General features: G+C 40.7%; 1 protein-coding gene across 1 annotated transcript in view; it reads right to left on the reverse strand.

Annotated features, from left to right (window-relative positions):
• The window catches only part of LOC118417816 (zinc finger protein ZFPM1-like), a 36,837-nt gene extending 30,617 nt beyond the window's left edge, over positions 1-6,220 (reverse strand). Inside the window, exon 1 of the mRNA XM_035823557.1 lies at positions 6,027-6,220. Coding sequence (XP_035679450.1) covers positions 6,027-6,066 — 40 coding nt within the window. The 5' untranslated portion in view covers positions 6,067-6,220. The remainder of the gene's footprint in view (positions 1-6,026) is intronic.
• Positions 6,221-21,301: the final 15,081 nt, after the last annotated feature.

The raw sequence follows: 21,301 nt of genomic DNA on the forward strand, positions 1-21,301 counted from the left end.
TGGTTGAGGGTACATGAGTGGTACATGCTTTATTATATGCACAAGTCTTGGTATGCTTGTTGCTATAGAACTGCTTCTGAATGTAGTCTTCAAAAAGTGTAGAGATGAGAATATGCATAACTGTACTGTTAAACAGTACTATACTTTTCATATCACTCCAGTACGAGTACATTACAAGTCAGTTAAACTACCAGTTTAAGTCCAGCACTCTGGATTACACTGTAATTTACAGTATAACAATAGAGGGCCTTTTATAGCCTGTGGCATACCTTTAATAGTCCCTCCTTCCTTATCCTTACTGGTACGGCCAAGGAGTAGAATTCTAGTACTGACAATTAATGACAAAAATTTTACTGCTTTAATCACCAGCATCATGTTTTCTGTATCTTAACAAAAGTCGTAAAACGCCGTGAGGAGGAATCTGGCCACATACCACAGGTAATCATTGGGGACGTCCCTATCAAAACCATTAATTAATTACCTCCGGGTGTAGGTAACGCAGTGGAACTTATGATAATTTGGGAAGCGGAAATTGAATAAGGCTAAAATTTACTGCAGGTTGGAGGAACATCTATCATGGATCCTCATTAAGAGATACCTCGACTTAAGTCATTCATCTGATGTCCACTTTAAGGCACAATGTCTTGTAGTATGGGGAGAATATGACTTCAAGATTAATTATACTTCGAAACTGAGCAAACTTTTGATGCACCATTGCCTCTTCATTTTCGGAAGGAGTTATTACCACAACTTAATATAATGTTTATATGAGCTGTTCTTTGAAGAAATAATGAAGAATTTACTTTTGGGAATATTCCTCAACAAAAAGCAATCAAACTATACACTACATATAAAACTACAAAAAAGGAATTGAAACTTGCCCAATGTGTCATGCAGTTCTTGAGCAATGTTTCTAAAAAAATGGAAAAAAAAAATTATATGTCATGACTCATCAATTCCCTTGATATGAAAAAAACAAACAATGGAATCTATTTTCTCTTTCTTTCCCTTAAGCTTATTCCAGCAGTAAGCGTATTTCATAGAACCACATACTCCAAATCCATTCCTCACTGAAGGGATATGTACTTTGTAACCAGTGGAGAGACATGTTGGGCAGATATTGGCTTTGTAGAACACTTACTGGCTTTAACTGTTAACTACTAACAAATAGCAATAATACCAATGGATAAGTTGATATACCAAGTGAGTTAAAAGTGTTTATGATCCTTGTTTTGAGCATGTGATTGACTGATTTGACTCTGCATGGTATAAGATGGATTGTATGTATATCCAAGATGCCTCCAGCTTAATAGCCTTTAAGTTTTCTGTACCACCCATGTTGTTAATTTTCATCAGAGTCCATCATCTTAAGCTTACTGAAATATATTTTAATCAATTTCGTGTCATGTAGTTCAGATTTTTAAGGACGGAAGGGTTGAAATTCTTTTCCGTACCAACAAGAAAATTTTTGTCATGGGTCAAAGGGATAGGTCCTAGAGATGGCGCTAGCCAAGAAGTATTATTATACAGCATAGATTCATTGACACTACTGTAACACATATCTGCCCTGTTTGCTAGTAGGCATGCTGACAGCTTTGGCAGTGTAATATTAAAAAGCAAATATCAAAAACCTGTTCAGTCAATTGTGTTTGCTATATAACATTTGATCAAACAAGAGGATAGTTTGAGAAAACAAGTTAGTCACACATTTATGGTCTTTTTTTCCTCAACCTGTTGCTTGCTTGCGATTATTTTAGTCACCTGTGAATTTCCTATCTTAAAAACTGTGTGTGATCCAACATTGTTGACGGTATCCAGGAAACAATAAACAACAGGTCCTGTAGTGAGGTATTTCAATCCTGGAACTAAACAGGTGTACATCTAAGTCCTTTTTTTTGTTTTGATAATTAAAATCATTATCAATAACCAGCACCCTACAAACATAAATTGAATGCTCTTTTGACTTTTGGATCTGTACTTTTGAATGGTCCATTATATTTGAAGCTTTGTCTTTCAGCTTTGTATTTAACTAGGGTTATTTGTGGTAAATGTGGTTCTTTCTTTCCAATTCTACTCTCTGAACGAGTCCTTGAATGTGATATGAAAAGAAATTCAATATTAGAGACAGCATTTAGCAACCCTAAGGACAGCATCATTGATGCTTTATCAGTTCCCCCATCACTTATCTGTCATCTTGTCACAAACACAATACCCCCTTGTCCCTAATGTTATGTCACCACCACCTCCACCCCTCTCCTCCCAATTGAATGTGTGGGGCCACCACCTGCTTTGTTTCTGTGAGCCTTAGTGTTGCCACAGACAGCACTTCCTGAATTGTTGATACGCGGCAGATACCGTAGGCAACTGACGTCTTTTGGATATACAGGAGTTGAAAGGCCAAGCTGCCATTGGAAGGCCAGAGATAGGCCATCAGTGAGTGCTGCCCTATGGAGGCCCTGTGCCATGGTAACAAAATGGCCCTTATCTGTGTTGACTCCTAATGATAAAGTTGACAAAACAAGGTGGCTGACGCCCCTTTATAGTTCGGGCCCTGCTTCCACGAATCTTAACATTCCGCACTTGTTCGGAGTGACGAATTAGTCGGGAGAGAGATTTGATTTGAACTCTCCCAAACAACTGTTTCCAACGTGTTTGCTTTTAAACGTGAGAAAAATTCCATCTGGAATTTTACCCCGCAATCTATGGAGCATATCAAGCCAACAGCTGTGTTATCGTGGCATGTTAAGGTTCCACCATTCAAACACCCAGGCACGAGAGAAAATAGCCATACCATAAACTTAGGTTATCTGCCCGGCCCTTTCCTTGTGTAGTCTAAGTAGTTTTTGCACCAAGGGACCCAGCCTTAAAACTTCATTCCAAAGTCAAACAAGCAATCATTCATCGAGATGCTGATGTGATAAGGACAATCTTATTGATCTGCCAAATTACCACAGGTGAACTTGGCCTTTTCTCCTATTGTAGCAGAACATTAGCCTTGAAGGTGTACAGGGATATATCCTTTCACACCGCCGTACAATATTCCCCCACAAATTCGCAGAAAAAGTTGCCATTTTGCTACAGCTATTTGGCGCTGGCCGATAATGCCGTGGCACAGGTTGGATTTATTGCGCCGAGATGAAGTGATATGATTCATACAACAATGCAGACACATTTTACCTTATCTGGGCTTTTTATCAAAAGGCACAGAGCAACATTTGGAAACAGGGAGTCTGCAGAGGCACTATTTATCTTCCACTATCAAGGCTTCACCGCTAATCTGCCACGCTCTGGCCAAGAATCCTGTTTATCACATTTTTGTAAAATCATGGATGATTATCTGGAAAGTGGATTGAAGGCTTGGAATGCAAATTGAATACCAAGCAACCTGATAGCCTATCTTATTTATTAATATTACCTTCATTATCATCTGTATCTGCCGGCAGATCTGGGCAAATGGAAAGGCTCAACTTTTATTTATCATGTGAGAGTGGGGACAAGAGGCCGGGGCCAGGTGGAGTGGTAAATGCAGTGCAACCACTTTGCCCTGTCTTAAAGCACTCCTACAAGGCTCGGAGGATTCCACAGCCCTCCGGCACCTGGAAGTAGAATGTACAGCATATGTCATGAAGCGTAGGCCGCCCGCACGCCCTTCTTCTGAAAGAAAAATTCAGAGGATTATTTCTTTTAATCCTAATTGTTGTTTTTATAACAAGTGGGATGATTGGAAATGCATAATTATCCATAACATTTAAAATGCAAATACCTATCCCTACATGTAAGCAGACCTTGTGATGATAAATTTTTTCTAACAAGACAGATCTTTCAATAGGGTACATTACCTTCCACCATATTTAATTTGCTAGAGAAACATAACAATTACCATCCAAAGCAATAACTTAGCTACATGCTATAAAGACACAAGGACATGGAGCTATTGATACACAGACTTCCACGCTTTTCTGATTACTTGTTTATTACATACTGTTAGGTTTGATGTACATGTAGTTTTAAGGTAAAATCACCAGATGGAATATGTCAATATTTGATAAAACCTTTTTCAAAAGAAAGTGTCTCTGTCAGTGACTGAAAATGATAGGCATGTATAATCTTTTATCTCGTTCGCAGATGGGTTTCTCGGATCCATAGATTCTAGGGAAAAAGACAGCAACATTCGTTACAGAGATAAGATAAAGTTTTATAGTTTTATCTAGAACACACAATAACAACCAGCTTTTCATACATCTATCAAAGAGAGACACATCCTTCTAATTTTTGTCTCAAGTTCGAAAGAGTCATAAGATAGAAAGACAAGACTCAGTTCAAGTAAAGTTGCACAAGTGCAAAATAGGTTATTGATACAGCTTAAACAATGGAAACTTTTTCATTGTCTAATATGATCCAACAATGATCCAAAATGTTTATATGAGTTTTTCTCCTTCAAACAAAAAGTTTCACAAATAAAAAAGGTAATCGATACGGCAAAAAGGATTTTGATACCTTTGACTGCAGACACATATTCACTGTCTAAAATAATCCAACAATGATCAAAAATGTAAATGAAAGTATTTTCTTCATCAGAGTTAACGAAAAGTGAAAAATAGGTCATTGATATGGCAAAACAGATTTTATTAGCTCAGACAATGGACATATTTTCATTGTCTTATATATAATCCAACAATGACTGCAGTGCTGAAGTCATCACCCTCAGTACAGAACCTTTCTCTCTGGCCATTTGCTGCACAGTGTAGGCCAACTCATCACCTGGCAACACAATCACATGAGATAATCACACTGATAGAGCTACAATGTATGGCAGGAGCTCCCGCCTGCAACAAGGGCACTGAAAAACAGCCCAAAAGGACATAAAAGAGGCGTTTCAAACATAGGGACTAGGGCCGGGCCATTAGTGGTTTGTGCTAACCAGATCGGAACAAAATGCTTATTGAACTGACCGTGATAGATAAATTAGCAATTACCGGGGCAATAAAGTCATTGGAATAATTAATTCTAGCCGTGATAGGGGCTTTAATACCAATCTTTTCACAGAGCAGGTGTCAAAATCGTGTTGTCGGAGGCTTTGTCGAAAAAAAAAGGCAGGGTTTGTGACCAAAAAAATAGCTGTTTGAGCCGGCTTGATGGTAGGGCAACCTACTTGGGGCCTCCGCTGTAAACATAGCGATAAGACATGAGGTACGGAGTCATATCCGCCCTTATCTCATAATGGATCGTGCAGGCTTATCAAGTCTCACATCTATAGACAACAGCAGCAGCACATTGCCCAGGCACCATGCAGGCTGCCGCCCCCAGGCGCGGGGTAAAAGCCGCGGCAGCACAGCCAACTTCCCCTGGATAAAACGGGCGTCGTCGGGACGCTACGCTGCACGGATCTTGCCGATAAGGGCGACAGAAATGCTCGGTGGAAAGGAAGAGCCATGCCCAAACCTTTTCTCGTCTCCGCCACTTTCCCGAGATATGTTTGCGATGTTGATGTAGAGATAGGCCTATCAGTCTGGCAGCTGCAGCGAGCCGTGCTCGGTACGTGTCTCCAGCGCGACTGGCCTACGACGTGAGCGGCCTCACACCCCGAGGTTGCCCGCCCGAGGCACGCGGCTAGCGCCCGGGGTACGTCTCTGGGTCCCCCACACTTTCTCAAGACAACTTGAGAAGTCTTGAAGTTGCGAACTTAACGGTGCAAGGCGCGCCGTGCCCCCTGTATCACCCGGACACGCATGGATCAAAACATTGATAGCTCTGCGTTCATGTTAGCATTTCTACTTTAAACCGGCGTCTTTCACTCGGAAACTTAGACAGTATCAATTGTTGATAGCTTATAAGAAAACTCTGAGAGAAAACTGAGAACGACAACAAGGCAAAATAAAGTTCAGGCAAACTTTAAGCTGTGAAGGCCGCCGGCAGACCTGACGCAAAGTGACATCACTACTACTCTGCAGACGACACTCTCACCACAGCGCGAGTTTTCCTGCTTCTGTCACTCACAGAGAACGCAAAAGGAGTGGAAGACTTACGCTTAAGATGCTTTGGGTTGCGCTGTTTCCTTCGAGACATGTTGTTGGAGTGTGGTAGTGTGTGACGAGGACCGAACGGGACGAGAAGACGGGACTGCCCCGGACCAGGTTCACACTAAGCGCGCTTGCCGCTCTCTGCCGGCCCGGTGCCTGGGCATGCGTGCTGTCGGTCTGGGCGCTACCATAACACCCGCTCTGGGGGGAAACTATTACAATTCTTGACGATAACATATTCAATTTAAAAGTTGATAAATGTATGGTTTTAATAAATTAGTATTCTTGATGTTTTTTCTTACGATATTTTCCTGAGGATAATTCAATTTTAGCGTCTTAAGCGGTCACTATTAACCGCTAAAATTGCATCAATTATCTGATCACTCTAAGGGGAGTTAGGAAATAAAAAAAATAGTCTCATAACTGAAATTGATAAATGCAATTAGCTACTTCCTTCCTCCAAACCGCTAGAATATTACCCACCGTAATAATAAATGGATTTACAGTATTCTATATCAAACAAGTGCGGTTTTGTACATTGACCTTTGACGAAAGTAAACGAATACAATGTAACCAGAAGAAAACTACCGTAACAATAAGTTTTCATTCAAAAGTAACCAAAAGTACGTAACCATAGAATTAAAGATGGACCTTTCCGTTTTTGCAATACTTTTGATTTGACGAATTGCCGTCGAATATTTCACGGAACCTGACATACACCTGCAGGCAAGCGATGTGAGGGACTACCATTAGTTAGAACATCAGTACACAAGATGGATTATATGTCTAACGTTCTAGCTATCTTTTCTTAGTATATGGCCTGGCTTATGCCTTTTCCTCTCTCTTTTTGTCGAACTAGAAATATTTTCCCATTCTCCATACCGGTCCCATGGACAGTCCTAGCCTTTCCAGGTTCCCAAACGTGTTACTCAACGGCGCCGAGGTATACAAATATACACTCGCAAGAAGCAACAACTGATTAAAGATCTTCTTAGTAAAAAGTAAAAAAAAAAAAAAAAAGATTAAAAATAAAAGTCAAAAGAGCCACTACTGGAGATTTGCACCAAGTAAGAGAACGGGTGGTTCGCTCTTTAATTAATTGATCGTTCTGCAGATAATCCAGATAGTTAATAGTTACAAATATCTGTTAATCTTATATATCGCAAATTCATGCATTGCTGAATGATAAGTGCGAGTGGATAAAGCAAGCGTATGAATGCAAACGTTTAACAAATTACAAGAAAACGGGTGTTCTAAAAGCTGATTAATTACATATATTCATTTTAAAAAGTAGCATATAAGTCGACCATACAATTAAACTTATCACACTAAAAATCAGTGACTCTCCTTTTACTTACGCTAATTTTATTTTCCAACATTGAGGCGTAAGTAAGGGAAACTACTAAGAGAAATTCTGTTTTGTTTAAAAACCGTAGTAGGCAAATGCGGCCGTATCTCAGATTGAGCTAGCCTCTACCAGGCTCAGCGAAATGTTGGTCGAATAGTTGAAATTGGACAAATAGAGTAAATAGTACGCTAGGGAAGACGGGCAGCCATAGGAGTCAGTATGCAACTAGGCCCATGTGGGTCGACTCCCGACCGACCCCCCTATCGTAGCCTCCACCAGGCTCCACAGTAGTAGAAATTGGCCAAATAAGACAGAAAACACGCCAGAGGAGTTGGATGTCCGGTGAGTACAGTTTGCGACCTGCCAACACCCCTAGGCCAATTAACTCCTATAGGCTTTAATTCCTAACATGCCATGACCAAAGACCCTATTCGACCAGGCGGGAGTCTGGAAGAGACTATATATACGTAGCGTACTTTTGGCTCTATTTGTCCAATTTCTACCAACGATCCGCGGAGCCTGGTAGAGGCTAAGACTGAGCGAAAACTGACACTTTTTCGTTGGCTAGAATGAGTGCAGTGCGACTTCGCTACGTATATATATGTATCGCATGTTTAGCCAAACACACCAGGTCACCCCTACTCGTCTAGATACTGAGTGTGTTGGGCAGTTTTACGTGCAGAGGTTTGGCTTATACCTGAAACTAACTCATAGGCTAACGTCACATTTCCAAACCGGGGCCCGGCCGGGCTGTTTGACAGTTTGTGGGACCCGGAAACGAAAAAAAGTGTATACGTAAAAATATACACAAATAAGATAATACCATGACTTATCTCTTTACGTCTTGTGTAGTTTGGTGTCTTTTATATCATACTTTTCGTTCCCGAAAGCCGCCCGGCCGGGCCCCGGTTTGGAAATGTGACGTAGGCCATACACGGGGCCACCGGCTTTAGGTCACTATCCGAAACGACAAATGCATTCCATTTAATACGAGGCATTGGTTATATACGAAGAAAAACAAGTTTGCCAATAAGTGCTAAGCTCAATTCTACCCCTCCCCTTTTTGGCAAATAAACGTTATTTTTTTGTCGTCTCTTCAACGATGTATGAGGACATTACAAAGTGTTCTTTTGTTAACATGACGCCAGACCAGCAGCAGGTAGAATCTAGAAGCCACTTTTTCACACAGCATGGGTGGAAAATTCGGGATTACTTGACGAAGTGTCGTGGCATTCTCCGGTAATTTTCGCCTCCTCAAGAAGAATCATCGGAGTCCTTGGACTGCTGTTACGATAATTGAAGAAAAGTCCAAAGTTGTAAAACCATTCATTGTAGGCGTCCAGCTAGCGCTTACTTCACAGCATGGGATGCGGTAGTACAGGTAACATATGTGATAACATAAAATCGGCGCGGGTTTATATAAAAGTCAGAGTTGTAAAGTTAAAAGCTTTGCTTTAAAGTTGTCGATTTCTCAGTAAAAACGATTGTTGATATGAGTAATTTTTAAAAGAATTATCCGTTATGAAATACAGTTTTAGATCTAGTTTGACCAGGTGGTTTTGACAGGAAAACACACCGGAAAAAGGAGAATATGTATAGTATTGAATTGTCATTAGACGGCGTTCTCGCTGCGACCTTGTTGCTAAATTACATTTGAGTCACTGTAACCCTTGACTTTATAGTAAGAAAATCATGCAAAATCTATAGGACTGAAAGTATATGACTGAAAAGATTTAAAAAAAAACGTCTTGCTATAATCCATGGAATTCGTTGAGCGATCTGTCAGATTTTAGGTCATAGTTTGGTCGCATTGAGGCCTCCGACCTAGTGGAATTGGGGGTGGAGAAGTTTTAAAGTGATAATTCATTTTCATATTTTTACTGAAGAGTATTACAGGGTATTAACAAATAGAAACCTTGTCGTACGCTGTTAGCATTATACAAGCTATGTGGAATCTGGGTTCTTTTCCTTTTGCCATGGATATTTATGCTTATAAATTTATATACACCAAAAGCGCTTCAGCTGTTTTGGCTTGGATCGCCTCTCACGGTAGCACAGATACTAGTACTGTAAATGCAGAAACTTTTGCTGTGGTGGAATGTTCGCGGTTTTCGCGATGGCCGCTTCACCGCGAATTTAAAACCACTTTGAACATTCTTCCATGGCAGTAAGAGACTACAGTGTATGGTGCTACCGTGAAATTAAATCCCCGCGAACTTAAATACATATACAGTATGTTAACACACGCCTCGTAGTCTCTACCAGACTCCCGCATGGCCGAATAGTAATAGGGGAATTTGGCCAAGTTAGGAATAGGTCTAGTATTAGTTAAATGACCTAGGAGCTACATGTAACTGTTCAGCTGGATAGACTGGAAAAGGCTGACTGAAAACCTATAGTAACTTATTTGTCCCTATTTGGCCAAATTTGCCCCCTTTTTTATCCAGCTGACACGTCTAAGTGGAGACTACACGCCTTGAAAGCCAGCCAAGATTTGTTTAAGTGCGAACATTTGGTTAAGGTAAATATCATCACGAAACGAAGAGGCCTTCACCGAACACCGATGCCACATGGCGACCGCCGAGACGATGGTATCGTTGGACTTCACCGTGTGGTATTTATGGTGGGCCATCTGTCATGATAAACGCACTGTCACATAACAGAGCATGACAGCCCGGAAATACGTATTGTAGTCTTCACCAGACTCATCTGCTTGCAACTAAGTAGTACCTCCTTTTTACTAGGGCGGCAACTTCGCTGCGATCGCGATGCAACCTAAAATTTGACAAAGCCCTCAATGAATTCCCATAAACAACGAATACATGTGTATATGCGTTTTTTGTGTGTGCATGTGTGCACGTGTGTGTGTGTGTGTGTGTGTGTGTTTGTGTATGTGTGTGTGGGTGTCAAGAAGGTTGTTTTTCGGTTTAACATAACTCGAGGAGCCTAGGATGGATTCCAATGATATTTTAAAAGTTGATAGCGGTCGGTGAAACGACGGTCAAGTTCGATAATAGGCCCCCTAGCGGCTGTCAAAGACATTACAGCGGAACGTATTTGATATCGCGTATTCTGGACATGCTATAGTCGTGATTTTTTAGTGATATGTGCTGTAAGTGTAGTAAGAGAGTAAGTGCTGTAAGTTTGCCCCCCCCACACCCCCAACGGTTTTTTTTTGTTCAGTCGCACTTTTACATTTTGAATTATATTTCAATTTTTCAAAGTCAGCTAATTAAGGTCACAGATCGCAGTCTAGTGGAATGGGGGCAGGCTAAATATTTACCACGTTTGACCAAATGCTAACTACTAGCATCTATATCTTTTTCGCGGTAAGTCTGTGAAAGAAACATGACAAACTTTGCATTCACAATTCAATCCTTTTCCGTATTTCTTGAAACGTCGTATGTCAAACAAATGTATGATTAAGCAAGGATATTTCTTAGTTTACACTTGGTTGCAGAACATCATAGACATATAGACGTTTCTGACAACTGACCTTGGGATACTGTAATACACATATTACATAAGGCCTGAACCCTTCCTGCTTCACTGTGCCTATTATGTACATGTACCGTGAGACACGAAGTGACAAGACAAGACAGGATTACACGAATTCTGGGAATTAACCACAATGTACTTTCGTCTCAAAAGAAACTATAAGGTATGTAGATGTACAACAGCATACAGCGTTTTAAACCTTTGATATTTATAAGTTTATAGGCCTTCGGTGTTTCATGTTTTAGTGGTTAACGTCCATTATATCATGTCTGGTCATCAGTGCTCTTTTAGGCATGGGTATGCAATGGAAATTCCCACTTACTTTAGTAAAGTGAACATACAGTAGTTTCCTGGAATGTAAAGAAAGGGACCGCCATCCACCGTTGCCCCACAACCTTTACCTGACAACGATGGACTAGTCAGACATCAGTGACTTTCGACATCGTGTCTGGTCTCTAATATACACCACTGGCCCAAACTAATGCCCTATAATGTCAGTAAGATGGATACAAACATTACTCAGATGATGGTATTATTACTAGCATGACGTTTGGCACAAATGTTTTTAAAACAATTGCAGGAATGGAGCCGTTGCAAACTGTATATTTTGCAATGTTTACGGCCCGGAAAACGTTGAGCATATAGTTTGGCTTTATTTAGCATGCGAAGATTATTTCTTTGATCACTGACTGCAATAGTAGCTGTATTTTCATCAATCTGTTTTGACTGATATAGCATGGCCTCGCTTGGTGTTTTCTTGTAACTGTGAAGTGACTACTCTGGCCACTTTGGATCTGTGAATACACCGGATCCCATAAGGACCTGGTGCCACCGGCCAGGACAATGGCTACTGGGAGAACACTGTTTGTTTGTTTATTCTTTATTTAACCTGGGTGAAAGCATATCGCCTGACGGCCTTTTTCAAAGCCTCCTGGACACAACACTTACGGTACCAGCTGCCCGTACACAAAGCTTTAAGACTGAAAAAAATCGTTCTTGTACCAGGCCATACGACTGTACAACGTACAAGTCTTTATGATAATACTGCATGGGCGTTCTTGTCTTTATGTTAGTGTTTATTGAAAGGCATTTCGTATAACTTTGTTTGTGTGTTTCTTCGTCATGTACTATGATTATTAATCTTTTTTATTGAATTTCCCATATAACAATTGTACAAATAAGTGTTACTCAGCTTGTTTGGTACAGGCTACGAGGCTAATTTTCTGAATAAACTATTGAACTACCATTATATTTATCTCCATGGTGTTTTTTTTTTTGTGTGTGTGTGTCTCAGGTTCTGTTTGAATAATGGTGGTCAACATAACTTACGAACCTCTTGAAGGTCAAGCTCGACTTTGGGTCCCCTGACGAATGTCCTTCATAATGCAGCAGAACTTCAAATTTTTGTATCTTTGCTCTGGACATGCTATGGTTTTGACATTTTTATACATGCAGAGAAGACCGTCATTTAAAAAAAAACGGTTATGCTGATTACATCCTTATTTGCATACTCAATGAGACAAGATAAAACGAGAAATGTACCAAAGAGCACGGAGGAATGAGGTCTCCGAACTCTTTTGCGGAATACACAGAAAGTTACGCGTTTTAAGTCCGAATGGCAGTTTTTCTTTGATAGGAATTATGATATCGTTATTCTTGCCATAAAATTGCGATCGTGGTAATATTTGAGTTCAATTGAATCCAGTAAGAATTTTCAAATTTCCGGAAAATCTTTCCTCTTCAGCATTATATCGATAGGCGTGAAAAACAAATCAATTCTTTGGCTACACATTATACAGATGGCCTGCAGTAAAACTAAGTTCGTTTATATATCTATCCTATCTTAAAAGTGGAAGAAGTCTTAAAAGTTAACTGGAGGGTAAGGAAATGGGTCTGTCTAGAAGTCGGACCCTCTAGCTGCACCAAGACTGCCCGCTGAGACGTTCACTGTCGTTGTCTCTCTGCTTTTGCCCGGCGCACATATCGGATTTTGTGCGTGGGCGAACTTAATCAGACTCCAAGTTCAAACTCGAACACTTCAGATCTATATTACGGCAAACCAGAGGCAGGCTTTTGAAGCTAGGTTTTAATTTCGAGATTTTATCAGACCTCCATTGAGCAATATGTATCAAAATCTCGGCTCTCTTTTCTATACTTGCTGTTGTTGCAGATCACTGTATACTATAAGTAGAATATAAAGATAATAGAATAGAATTAGAATTTTTGAGTCATTGTCTTTGTCAGACATCATGCAAAGAACTTTCCATGGAAGGAAAAACAAGGTAGCCAACGGAAAAGACGGGAAAACAACATGAGAGAATGGACAGGGATATACGTAACTCTAAGTGAAACTGAAACACTAAGAAAGACAGAAAGCCAAGAAGGGTGGAGAAACTTGGTTGCCAGAACTTCTGTGGTGCCCCAATGGTCAAATAGTTAGGCAAAGTGATAAAAAGAGACTGCACTATACCATACTATGCAAAAGTATAATATACTATACTATACTATCATTTATACTACTAGTATATCATGTATATAATAGTATATTATTTTTTTTTTTTACCATGTCGTGCTATATACTATATTATTCCTTACTATACTACACCAAACTAAACAAAACGATATTGTATATGTATTTATGTATTTATTTTCATTTATTTTGTTCAGACAGGGCTGCTTAACTGGCCATAGGCTATTGCCAAGGGCTAACCCTTGGAAAGAAGAAACACATGTTACATATACTATACTTCACTACATTATACTAAACAATACTATACTATACTATACTATACTATACTATACTATACTATACTATACTATACTATACTATACTATACTATTCTATGCTATACTATACTATACCACACTATGCTATACTGTTCTATACAAAACTAAACATGCATTGGCCGATCACATGTACACCTCACAGGTACATAGGTAACTATGGTGATTTATAGCGCTAGAACCTCTGCATATTACCGTGTGTCTTTGGGGTCAAGTCATAATGTCAACGTTTGCATGTCATTACCTGAACTTTCGATCCTACATTTTGTTCGATTATGTGCTAGCTTGCCCTTGTGTCCCATGTAACGTTATTATAACAGCAAGAACGAACTCTGCGCAATTATTCCTATACCATAGGCTTAACGTGTTCTTCGAGGATTTGTGCATGCTGTCTATGTCTTTTGTGCTCGTACTAAACCTTTGCATACTCCGTTTTTCACACCATTTGTGCGTCTTAAAGATAATTCCGTCTTGCTCAGTTCTTGGAATGTATGTGTAATACGAAGCCCTAATATATGTAAGTCCAATTTGTTGTGTTGTAAATTACAGTCTAACTTTAGAAAGCCCAAATATGGTCACTACAAAAGCCGAAATTCCAAATATGGCCATCTTTACTTAATTTGGAGCTTGGGCTTGTTTTCTTTGGTGAACTTTCGTCATATGATTAACTGTTCACTTGGTGTAATACTTGTCCAGAAAAGTTTCAAACTTTTACTCCCCTTATCTGGAAAAATACATATCCCATGTCAAATTCGGTTACAAGAAGGCTGGAACTAGATTTATTTGGAACTTGTATCCTCCTTATATCCGGGCTTAGTGCTACATAAAAGGTACATTGATGGTGGTAGCGATAGCGAGCATAGGGTATGGAAGATTTTGTGTATGCATATACTGCCGGCCATTGCGTGTCTATGAAAGCTTGCTCATTCCAGTGGGTGAAAAGAAGGGTAGCGGACCGTGTCTGTGAGCGAGTCCGTACGCATCTCACATCGTGTCCGCCATGCGATGTCATGTTGAGACAGCGGAACCACCATCCCGGCCGCAATCTGCGCTGTCCTTTTCACCGCAGGGCTTTTCAAGCAGTGCGGTCCAATCTTCCATCCACTAGTAAGTCATTTGAGCCGCTCAACAGCGTGTTGGGCGAGATAACTACAGCCAAGCTTGTGTGAAAAATCAGTTTTCTTCCTTGAACTTTCGTTGGTATAAGTCTTGTATTTGGCACGACACGAGAAGTCCATTGAGAATGGCATGACGTACGGGCATATCGCTGGTAGCGTGGCGGATTCAGGGGTCGATCAGTCTTCCGAGACATCACATTTACAGCGTACATCATCATTAATTTCTTCTGTTTGTTCCGACACGAAACGCTTCATACTCGATTACGCGTCCTCCGATGTGATAAGGCAAATGACGCTGAAATCGGCGCAGCGGCGGGAGATAAGTATAAGTTTTGTCAACTTTACGAGTCGCGCGGCCCCCAGGCAAAGCCGACGTCCTGAAGCGCCGAGCTCGGCGCCCAATGCAATCTCTCCGCGCCACGTGTGCGCAGAATGTCATTGTTCCGCCATGAAACAAGTCACCGAGATATTGGCGGTTCTCCCGCAGCGCTCCAGCTCCACCGGGGATTACACCACTGAATGGATGCGGCTGATACAGCCATCGATAAGGCTTCAAGGGAAAAAGAGCGGGAATACTTCCGAAAATATGTCATGTCGGATCTTCCGTCGTATTTGTCATGGGTGGGAGTTGCAGACTAGCCCGTCCTCAAAACGCATTCGCTGTCTCGTCGTTGATACGAGGAAGGGGACAATTATGTGACCGTCAACAGTCTCTGTCGCGCAACGGGGGAAACCGCGTCCCAATGGATTGTCATGGTCAATTTACCTTGATGGCTATAATAACCAAAACCTTTCCTCCGACCGGGAGAATGCCACCCGGATGCTAGCTATTACAGGAGTAATTTAGAACAGAACAAGAACAAGAAAGAAACTTTCTCTGGAAGTTCTTGGCTTGCGTGTAGTAGTGTTGTCTACAAGACTTTTACCGAGGCACGGCTGAGAAGATATCCGTTTCTTCTCCGGTAGGGATATCTGTGACGTGATCTTTCTGCTGCATCAAAGAGGCGACATCTAGATTCCAGTCAGTCATGTGTGCCTATGGTACAATGCCTGAATGCAAGGTACGCCCGCCCCGGACACAGATACAGGCCTGAGCGCATATTGAACAGGGAATGTCGGCCGCTGACGAAACAAAGCTATTCAGTTTTCGCACTTAGTAACAAGACAAGCTTTATTGACACGGCAAAAAAGTACCGTGACTTTTGTATGGTCAACTATAAACTACAAAAGAAAAGGGATACAGAATAGATATTAAAATCTTATAATTAAACAATATAGGATAATAAAATTCTACTAATCTATCAATATAGGGTGATAAGAAAACCTTCATACAATCAGGTAGGGCTAAATGTGAGTGTCACTATCTTTTCTAATTACAAAACAATCTTTTATGTATTCACCTATCTTAGCGTTATGATAGCTGTCGGATATAAAGATATAGTCAAATCTACTTGCGTTGGTGGCGAATCTTGACAACTAGCCTGACCAATTAAAAGGCTTCTAGGTGATAGTATGTAGTACACGTATGTCTAGGGACATTTCAGGTGACCTATAGCGTAGACAAATAACGCCATTTACTGTCTTCTGTGGCCAAGACATATAAGATGGTTACCGTTATACTTCCAAACAGCTCATCTTAAGAAGCTATGGACCATAATTTACGCCAGTTGCCAGATTTGTCGTACTGTCAGTTAGAATTGATAACTTCACCTTTTTTTCATAAATGAAGACTGCAGATAGAGAATGAAAGGGAAGGGGGAGACTGGCAAGTGACAATAGAAAATATCATATTTTTATTCAGTTTTTTAAAGTTAAAAGGACACGACATGGGAAACGCAACTTTATAATAATTTTCCTCTTCGTAGTGACGCGACAAAAACGTTGTGAGGGCTATGGAATGTAATGCATAGAAATGAAACTGAGAAAAAAAAACTGTCTTTGCCTTCTTGGGTATATGACGTAATATCACTGACGTCACTATTGTAGTGAACCAATCACGTGAGGAATTCTATAGGAACTGAAATCTCCGCTCAGCGTTTGCGTTTTGTAGCTTCAAGAATACCAGCAAAAATATAACAGAAAAGAAATTTGACAGTCGCTCATATTCTTTTGACCTATAGCAACAAAAGTTGTGTTTAAATTCCAGGAACTGAAGAGCATATAATTTTAAAAAATGCAATCAAATGCCACACCTGATCATATATAGTGTTACATTGATACACATCAAGCAAAGTAATCACCGTTTTGCTGCATACAACGATTGCCGACAAATTGAACATTGACAATAACATAATAATCTTCCAGGTGTAGACAATGAATGATATAAGAAAGAAATAGCACATCGAAATCATTTTGTGTTTTTAATGATACAGCGATTTGATTCTTATGAAAGTAAAAAGAAAGAAAGGGTATTGTTTAACAGACAAAAGTGGCAAAAAATGCTGACGGCTCCTGTCCTTGGTACTGAACAATACCAGTTTCATCCCATGTGAAACCCACCCAAACCAGTCCCTCTGAAAGAAAAATACTTTATATCTACACATCCAAAAGCTTTCTTTAACTTTGTGAATCTGAGCTGAGGTTGTCCTTTGTGACAGTCTCCTAACAAGTTAGTGTTTATGCGCTCGGTCAGACCAAAATATATATCAAGGATTTCCAAGCCGCCATTTTGGATTGTAATCTGACTCGCCCCGCGCCCGTGTTCCCATGATGCTTTGTCGCTGAACTGCCGGGCGATTACAATCTTTATGGAACCCAGACGCTTCGACTTCGGCGGGAGACGAGAGATGACTGGATATAGAAGGGGGAAGATTATCACAATTGAAAATCAAACGCAGAATCTAGGACGTTGGGGGTTGTTTTGCTTCATCTGTGCCGCTGTTGGCGTCCTGCGAGAGACGGCGAACGCAGACAAGGCTAGCTTTTAAACACAGTTTTCTACAGCCCTGGGTGTAGAGTTGCCGAGGGACTACTGATAGTAGCCTTGGTCTCGTTATCGTGTCTTCCGTATCGCGAGTTTGCAATCTGATGTTTCCAGCGCGCACGGCGAATGGAATTATTACTAATTTGTCATGCGTGGTAGGCTGGCACGGCCCTTATCGTGTTTAATTCAGCTGTACGCACATGTTTTTTTGTGTTTTCTCCATAACGAAAAATATTTACGATCAGTCCGAGTTAAAGTGGTGTATGCGAATACCACACATCTATAACATACAATTGGATAGTTAGGAAGGGCCCTGCATGGGGGTTTGTGTGGTTTTGTGTTGTGTTCCGCTATGTGAAAACATATATTTTTTTGGTCCTGGCTGTCATTCTTGTATCAAACTTAAAAAAAAAAATCTCATTACGTATGTGTTGTATTCTATCGCCGTGCTATCTTTGAAATTTGAACATGTCAGAAATGTGGCCTGTCCCAAGAAAAAAAATCATCTAATAGAATCTACTAGCTTGTCTCTTATAGTTCTGATTCTTTGCTATTATATACATGATATTGTAGACAATAAAATGAGGAGAAATAATTAGTTTGAGTTGCGTATCCACTGAAATTTACTTTTAGCACATGTGCGTAGACTTACAGTCGCTTTCCTTCTCAGCCAATAAAGTAAAATCCTCACCCCTCCGAAAATGTTCCAATGGAACAACCTCGCGTTTAGTCCCCTCACATTTTCAGCAATACAAGGATGACGACACATTGCCCCCCCCCCCCCCTCGAGCGGGCAGTGTGCCTTTACTTTACAAGGCCGTCCCTTTGTGTTTATATGTAGGTAAATCTATGCTATGTTCCAGTTAGCACATAGGTTAAGGAAATGGACGTCAATATATGAACCGCTACGTGCAAACACTTTCAGCACTATGTAAACGTCTATTTATACGAACGTCGTAACTTCGATTAGCTAGTAGAAGCCTATTTGTCTGCCAGGGCTATTATGACAGCTATTAGCTTTTATTTTGTGCGTTTAGGATCACCCATAAAAAATAAGTCAGAGGTCCCTCAACGTCGAGGCCGCGTGGGCTCCCATTAACGCTAGTTCACCTTTGACCGCTTTAATCCGTTCTTTTTAAAAACAAGATATTTAATTTTGGGATATCAAGTAGAAGGATGGTGTTTTCAAACTGCAATAGTTCGAAAATATTACAATTTGAAACCACCGCCCAGCGATTTGATATCCGTAAATACCCTGTTTATCAACACAACGGATATAGGTTACCCCGCGGATAAAGGTACTCTAGCTGCCACCGTCCATTCTTAACCCTGGTTTCCTGTTTTTTCCATCAACCCGGAAAGAAAGACTAAACTTTGCAGTTAACTTTGCCGTGGCTGGCAAAACTGGCTCCCCTTCTTTAATGAAATGTTGTGTATAGACATCGGACAGAGAGTATCGGAATCGCCGTTTTACTTTAGCTGCCACCGTCTATTCTTACCCTGGTTTCCTGTCTTTTCCATCAACTATAAAAGAAAGACTAAACGTCGCAGTTAACTTTGCCGTGGTTGGCAAAACTAGGTCCTTGTTTTTAATGAATGAAGACCTTTATTGTACAATTTTGCCCAACCGGGCTAAGTACAGGTCACAACAATGAAATGTTGTGTAAAGACATCGGACAGAGCGTTTCGGAATAACTAACGTTAACGTTACCGTTTTACTCGCCGTCCATTCTTAACCCTGTTTTTTTCTTCTCCATCAACCAGGAAAGAAAGACTAAACTTCGCAGTTAACTTTGCCGTGGCTGGCAAAACTAGCTCCCCTACTTTTATGAAATGTTGTGTAAAGACATCGGACAGAGCGTTTCGGAATCGCCGTTTTACTCTAGCTGCCACCGTCTATTCTTACCCTGGTTTCCTGTCTTTTCCATCAACTAGAAAAGAAAGACTAAACTTCGCAGTTAACTTTGCCGTGGCTGGAAAACTAGCTCTCCTTCTTTAATGAAATGTTGTGTAAAGGCATCGGATAGAGCATTTCGGAATCGCCGTTTAACTCTAGCTGCCGCCGTCCATTTTTTAACCCTGATTTCCTTTTTCCCCGGAAAGAAAGACTAAACTTCGCAGTTAACTTTGCCGTGGCTGGCAAAACTAGCTCCTCTACTTTAATGAAATGTTGTGTAAAGACATCGGACAGAGCGTTTCGGAATCACCGGCACAGGCGCGATGCAGAAGAGATAGTGCTACCTGTAATTCCTGAGGGAACCAGCCCATTATCCCAGTGACAACCGATTCGCGGCGATAAGCGAAGATTTTCCATGGAAGTGATATACAGAAATAATTCCATGAATAAAGCAGACTTTAACGTCTGATATAGATGAGTTGCAAAATGAGAAGAGACGTGCGTAGGTCGCGAGGGTGTGTATGAATTCACCAGAGGCAACTTCTGCCGCTGCCGCCAAAATTGCCTATCGGGTGTCTACAATTGCGATGCGCAGCTGTAGCTGCAGATAGAAACATGCCGTCCGGCTTTGCAGGATTAAAGATAACGGCCTAAATCAACGCTCTCGAGCGAGCTATTTTTTTTTTAAAAGACGAATAGGACGGACTTGAACCTGAAATATCCACGCCATTAACTTTATTTTAGAAGAAAAAGTGCCCACGAATGCGCAAAAGATGTTCCCGGGAGACAGTTTTTACTACCCGCCTTCTCTCAAATTGTTCAGGATATAGTAGTGAACCAAGGGTTCCGCGTAGACTCTACTATATTATAAGAAGGCGCCTCCGTTTTAACAAGAGCAAACTATGGTGCCGTGAACTGTGCGTTCATGTAGTTTTCAGCATCCTTTCTGTCAGGAGTATCGCCCGAATAAATGATATAGACTGTCATGGACCTGTGGATTGGACGGTGGAAAAATCGAGAAATGTTTCTAAAAATCGTAAAATCCTCAAACATTCCAGAAGATTTGTATAGTTTAAGCTCCAAGGTCTAATTAGTCGGTAATTGTGAGACTCCGGTTCAATCCTCGATAGGGCATCTCGGTTGGGGCTGCACCCGTCTTTCGGAAGGGACATAAAATGGGGGTCCCTTATTGGAGTAGGTGCCTCAAGCATGTTAAAGGGTAAGAGCTGACAATTCCTCCCTGTAAATATATACCCTGTTACTGAACTAGTAAGGAAACGTGCCATCTATATGTCACTTATAGGACCTGAAAGACCGAACGAACGTTCGTGGTCATTTGGAGTTTCCTGATTTGACGCCTATTATATTTCAAACACTTTCACTGGTAGGGTATCAGCAACATATGATTGTAACACACTCCACTGTGTGTTCATCTTTTTTTGGCTATGTAAAACACTACACTGTGTGTTAATCTTTTTTTTTGGTTAATGTATGTGCATCATTTATAGGGGGAAACCTAAAAGAAATAAAGAAACGCTGTCACAAAAAGCAAGACCTACGTTTTAGAGTTGATATATTTAATAAAAAACTTGTTCGAGCACATTGAAATATCATATCCATCGAATCTAACTCCTTGATTAATACAGTCACCCTCCATTTATTTCGTTAGTAATTACCTTCGTTAAAGGTTATGTTTCCGGTAGTATTTGTGTA

This window comes from Branchiostoma floridae, chromosome 6, assembly GCF_000003815.2.
Source record: "Branchiostoma floridae strain S238N-H82 chromosome 6, Bfl_VNyyK, whole genome shotgun sequence".
NCBI classification, from domain to species: Eukaryota; Metazoa; Chordata; class Leptocardii; order Amphioxiformes; family Branchiostomatidae; genus Branchiostoma; species Branchiostoma floridae.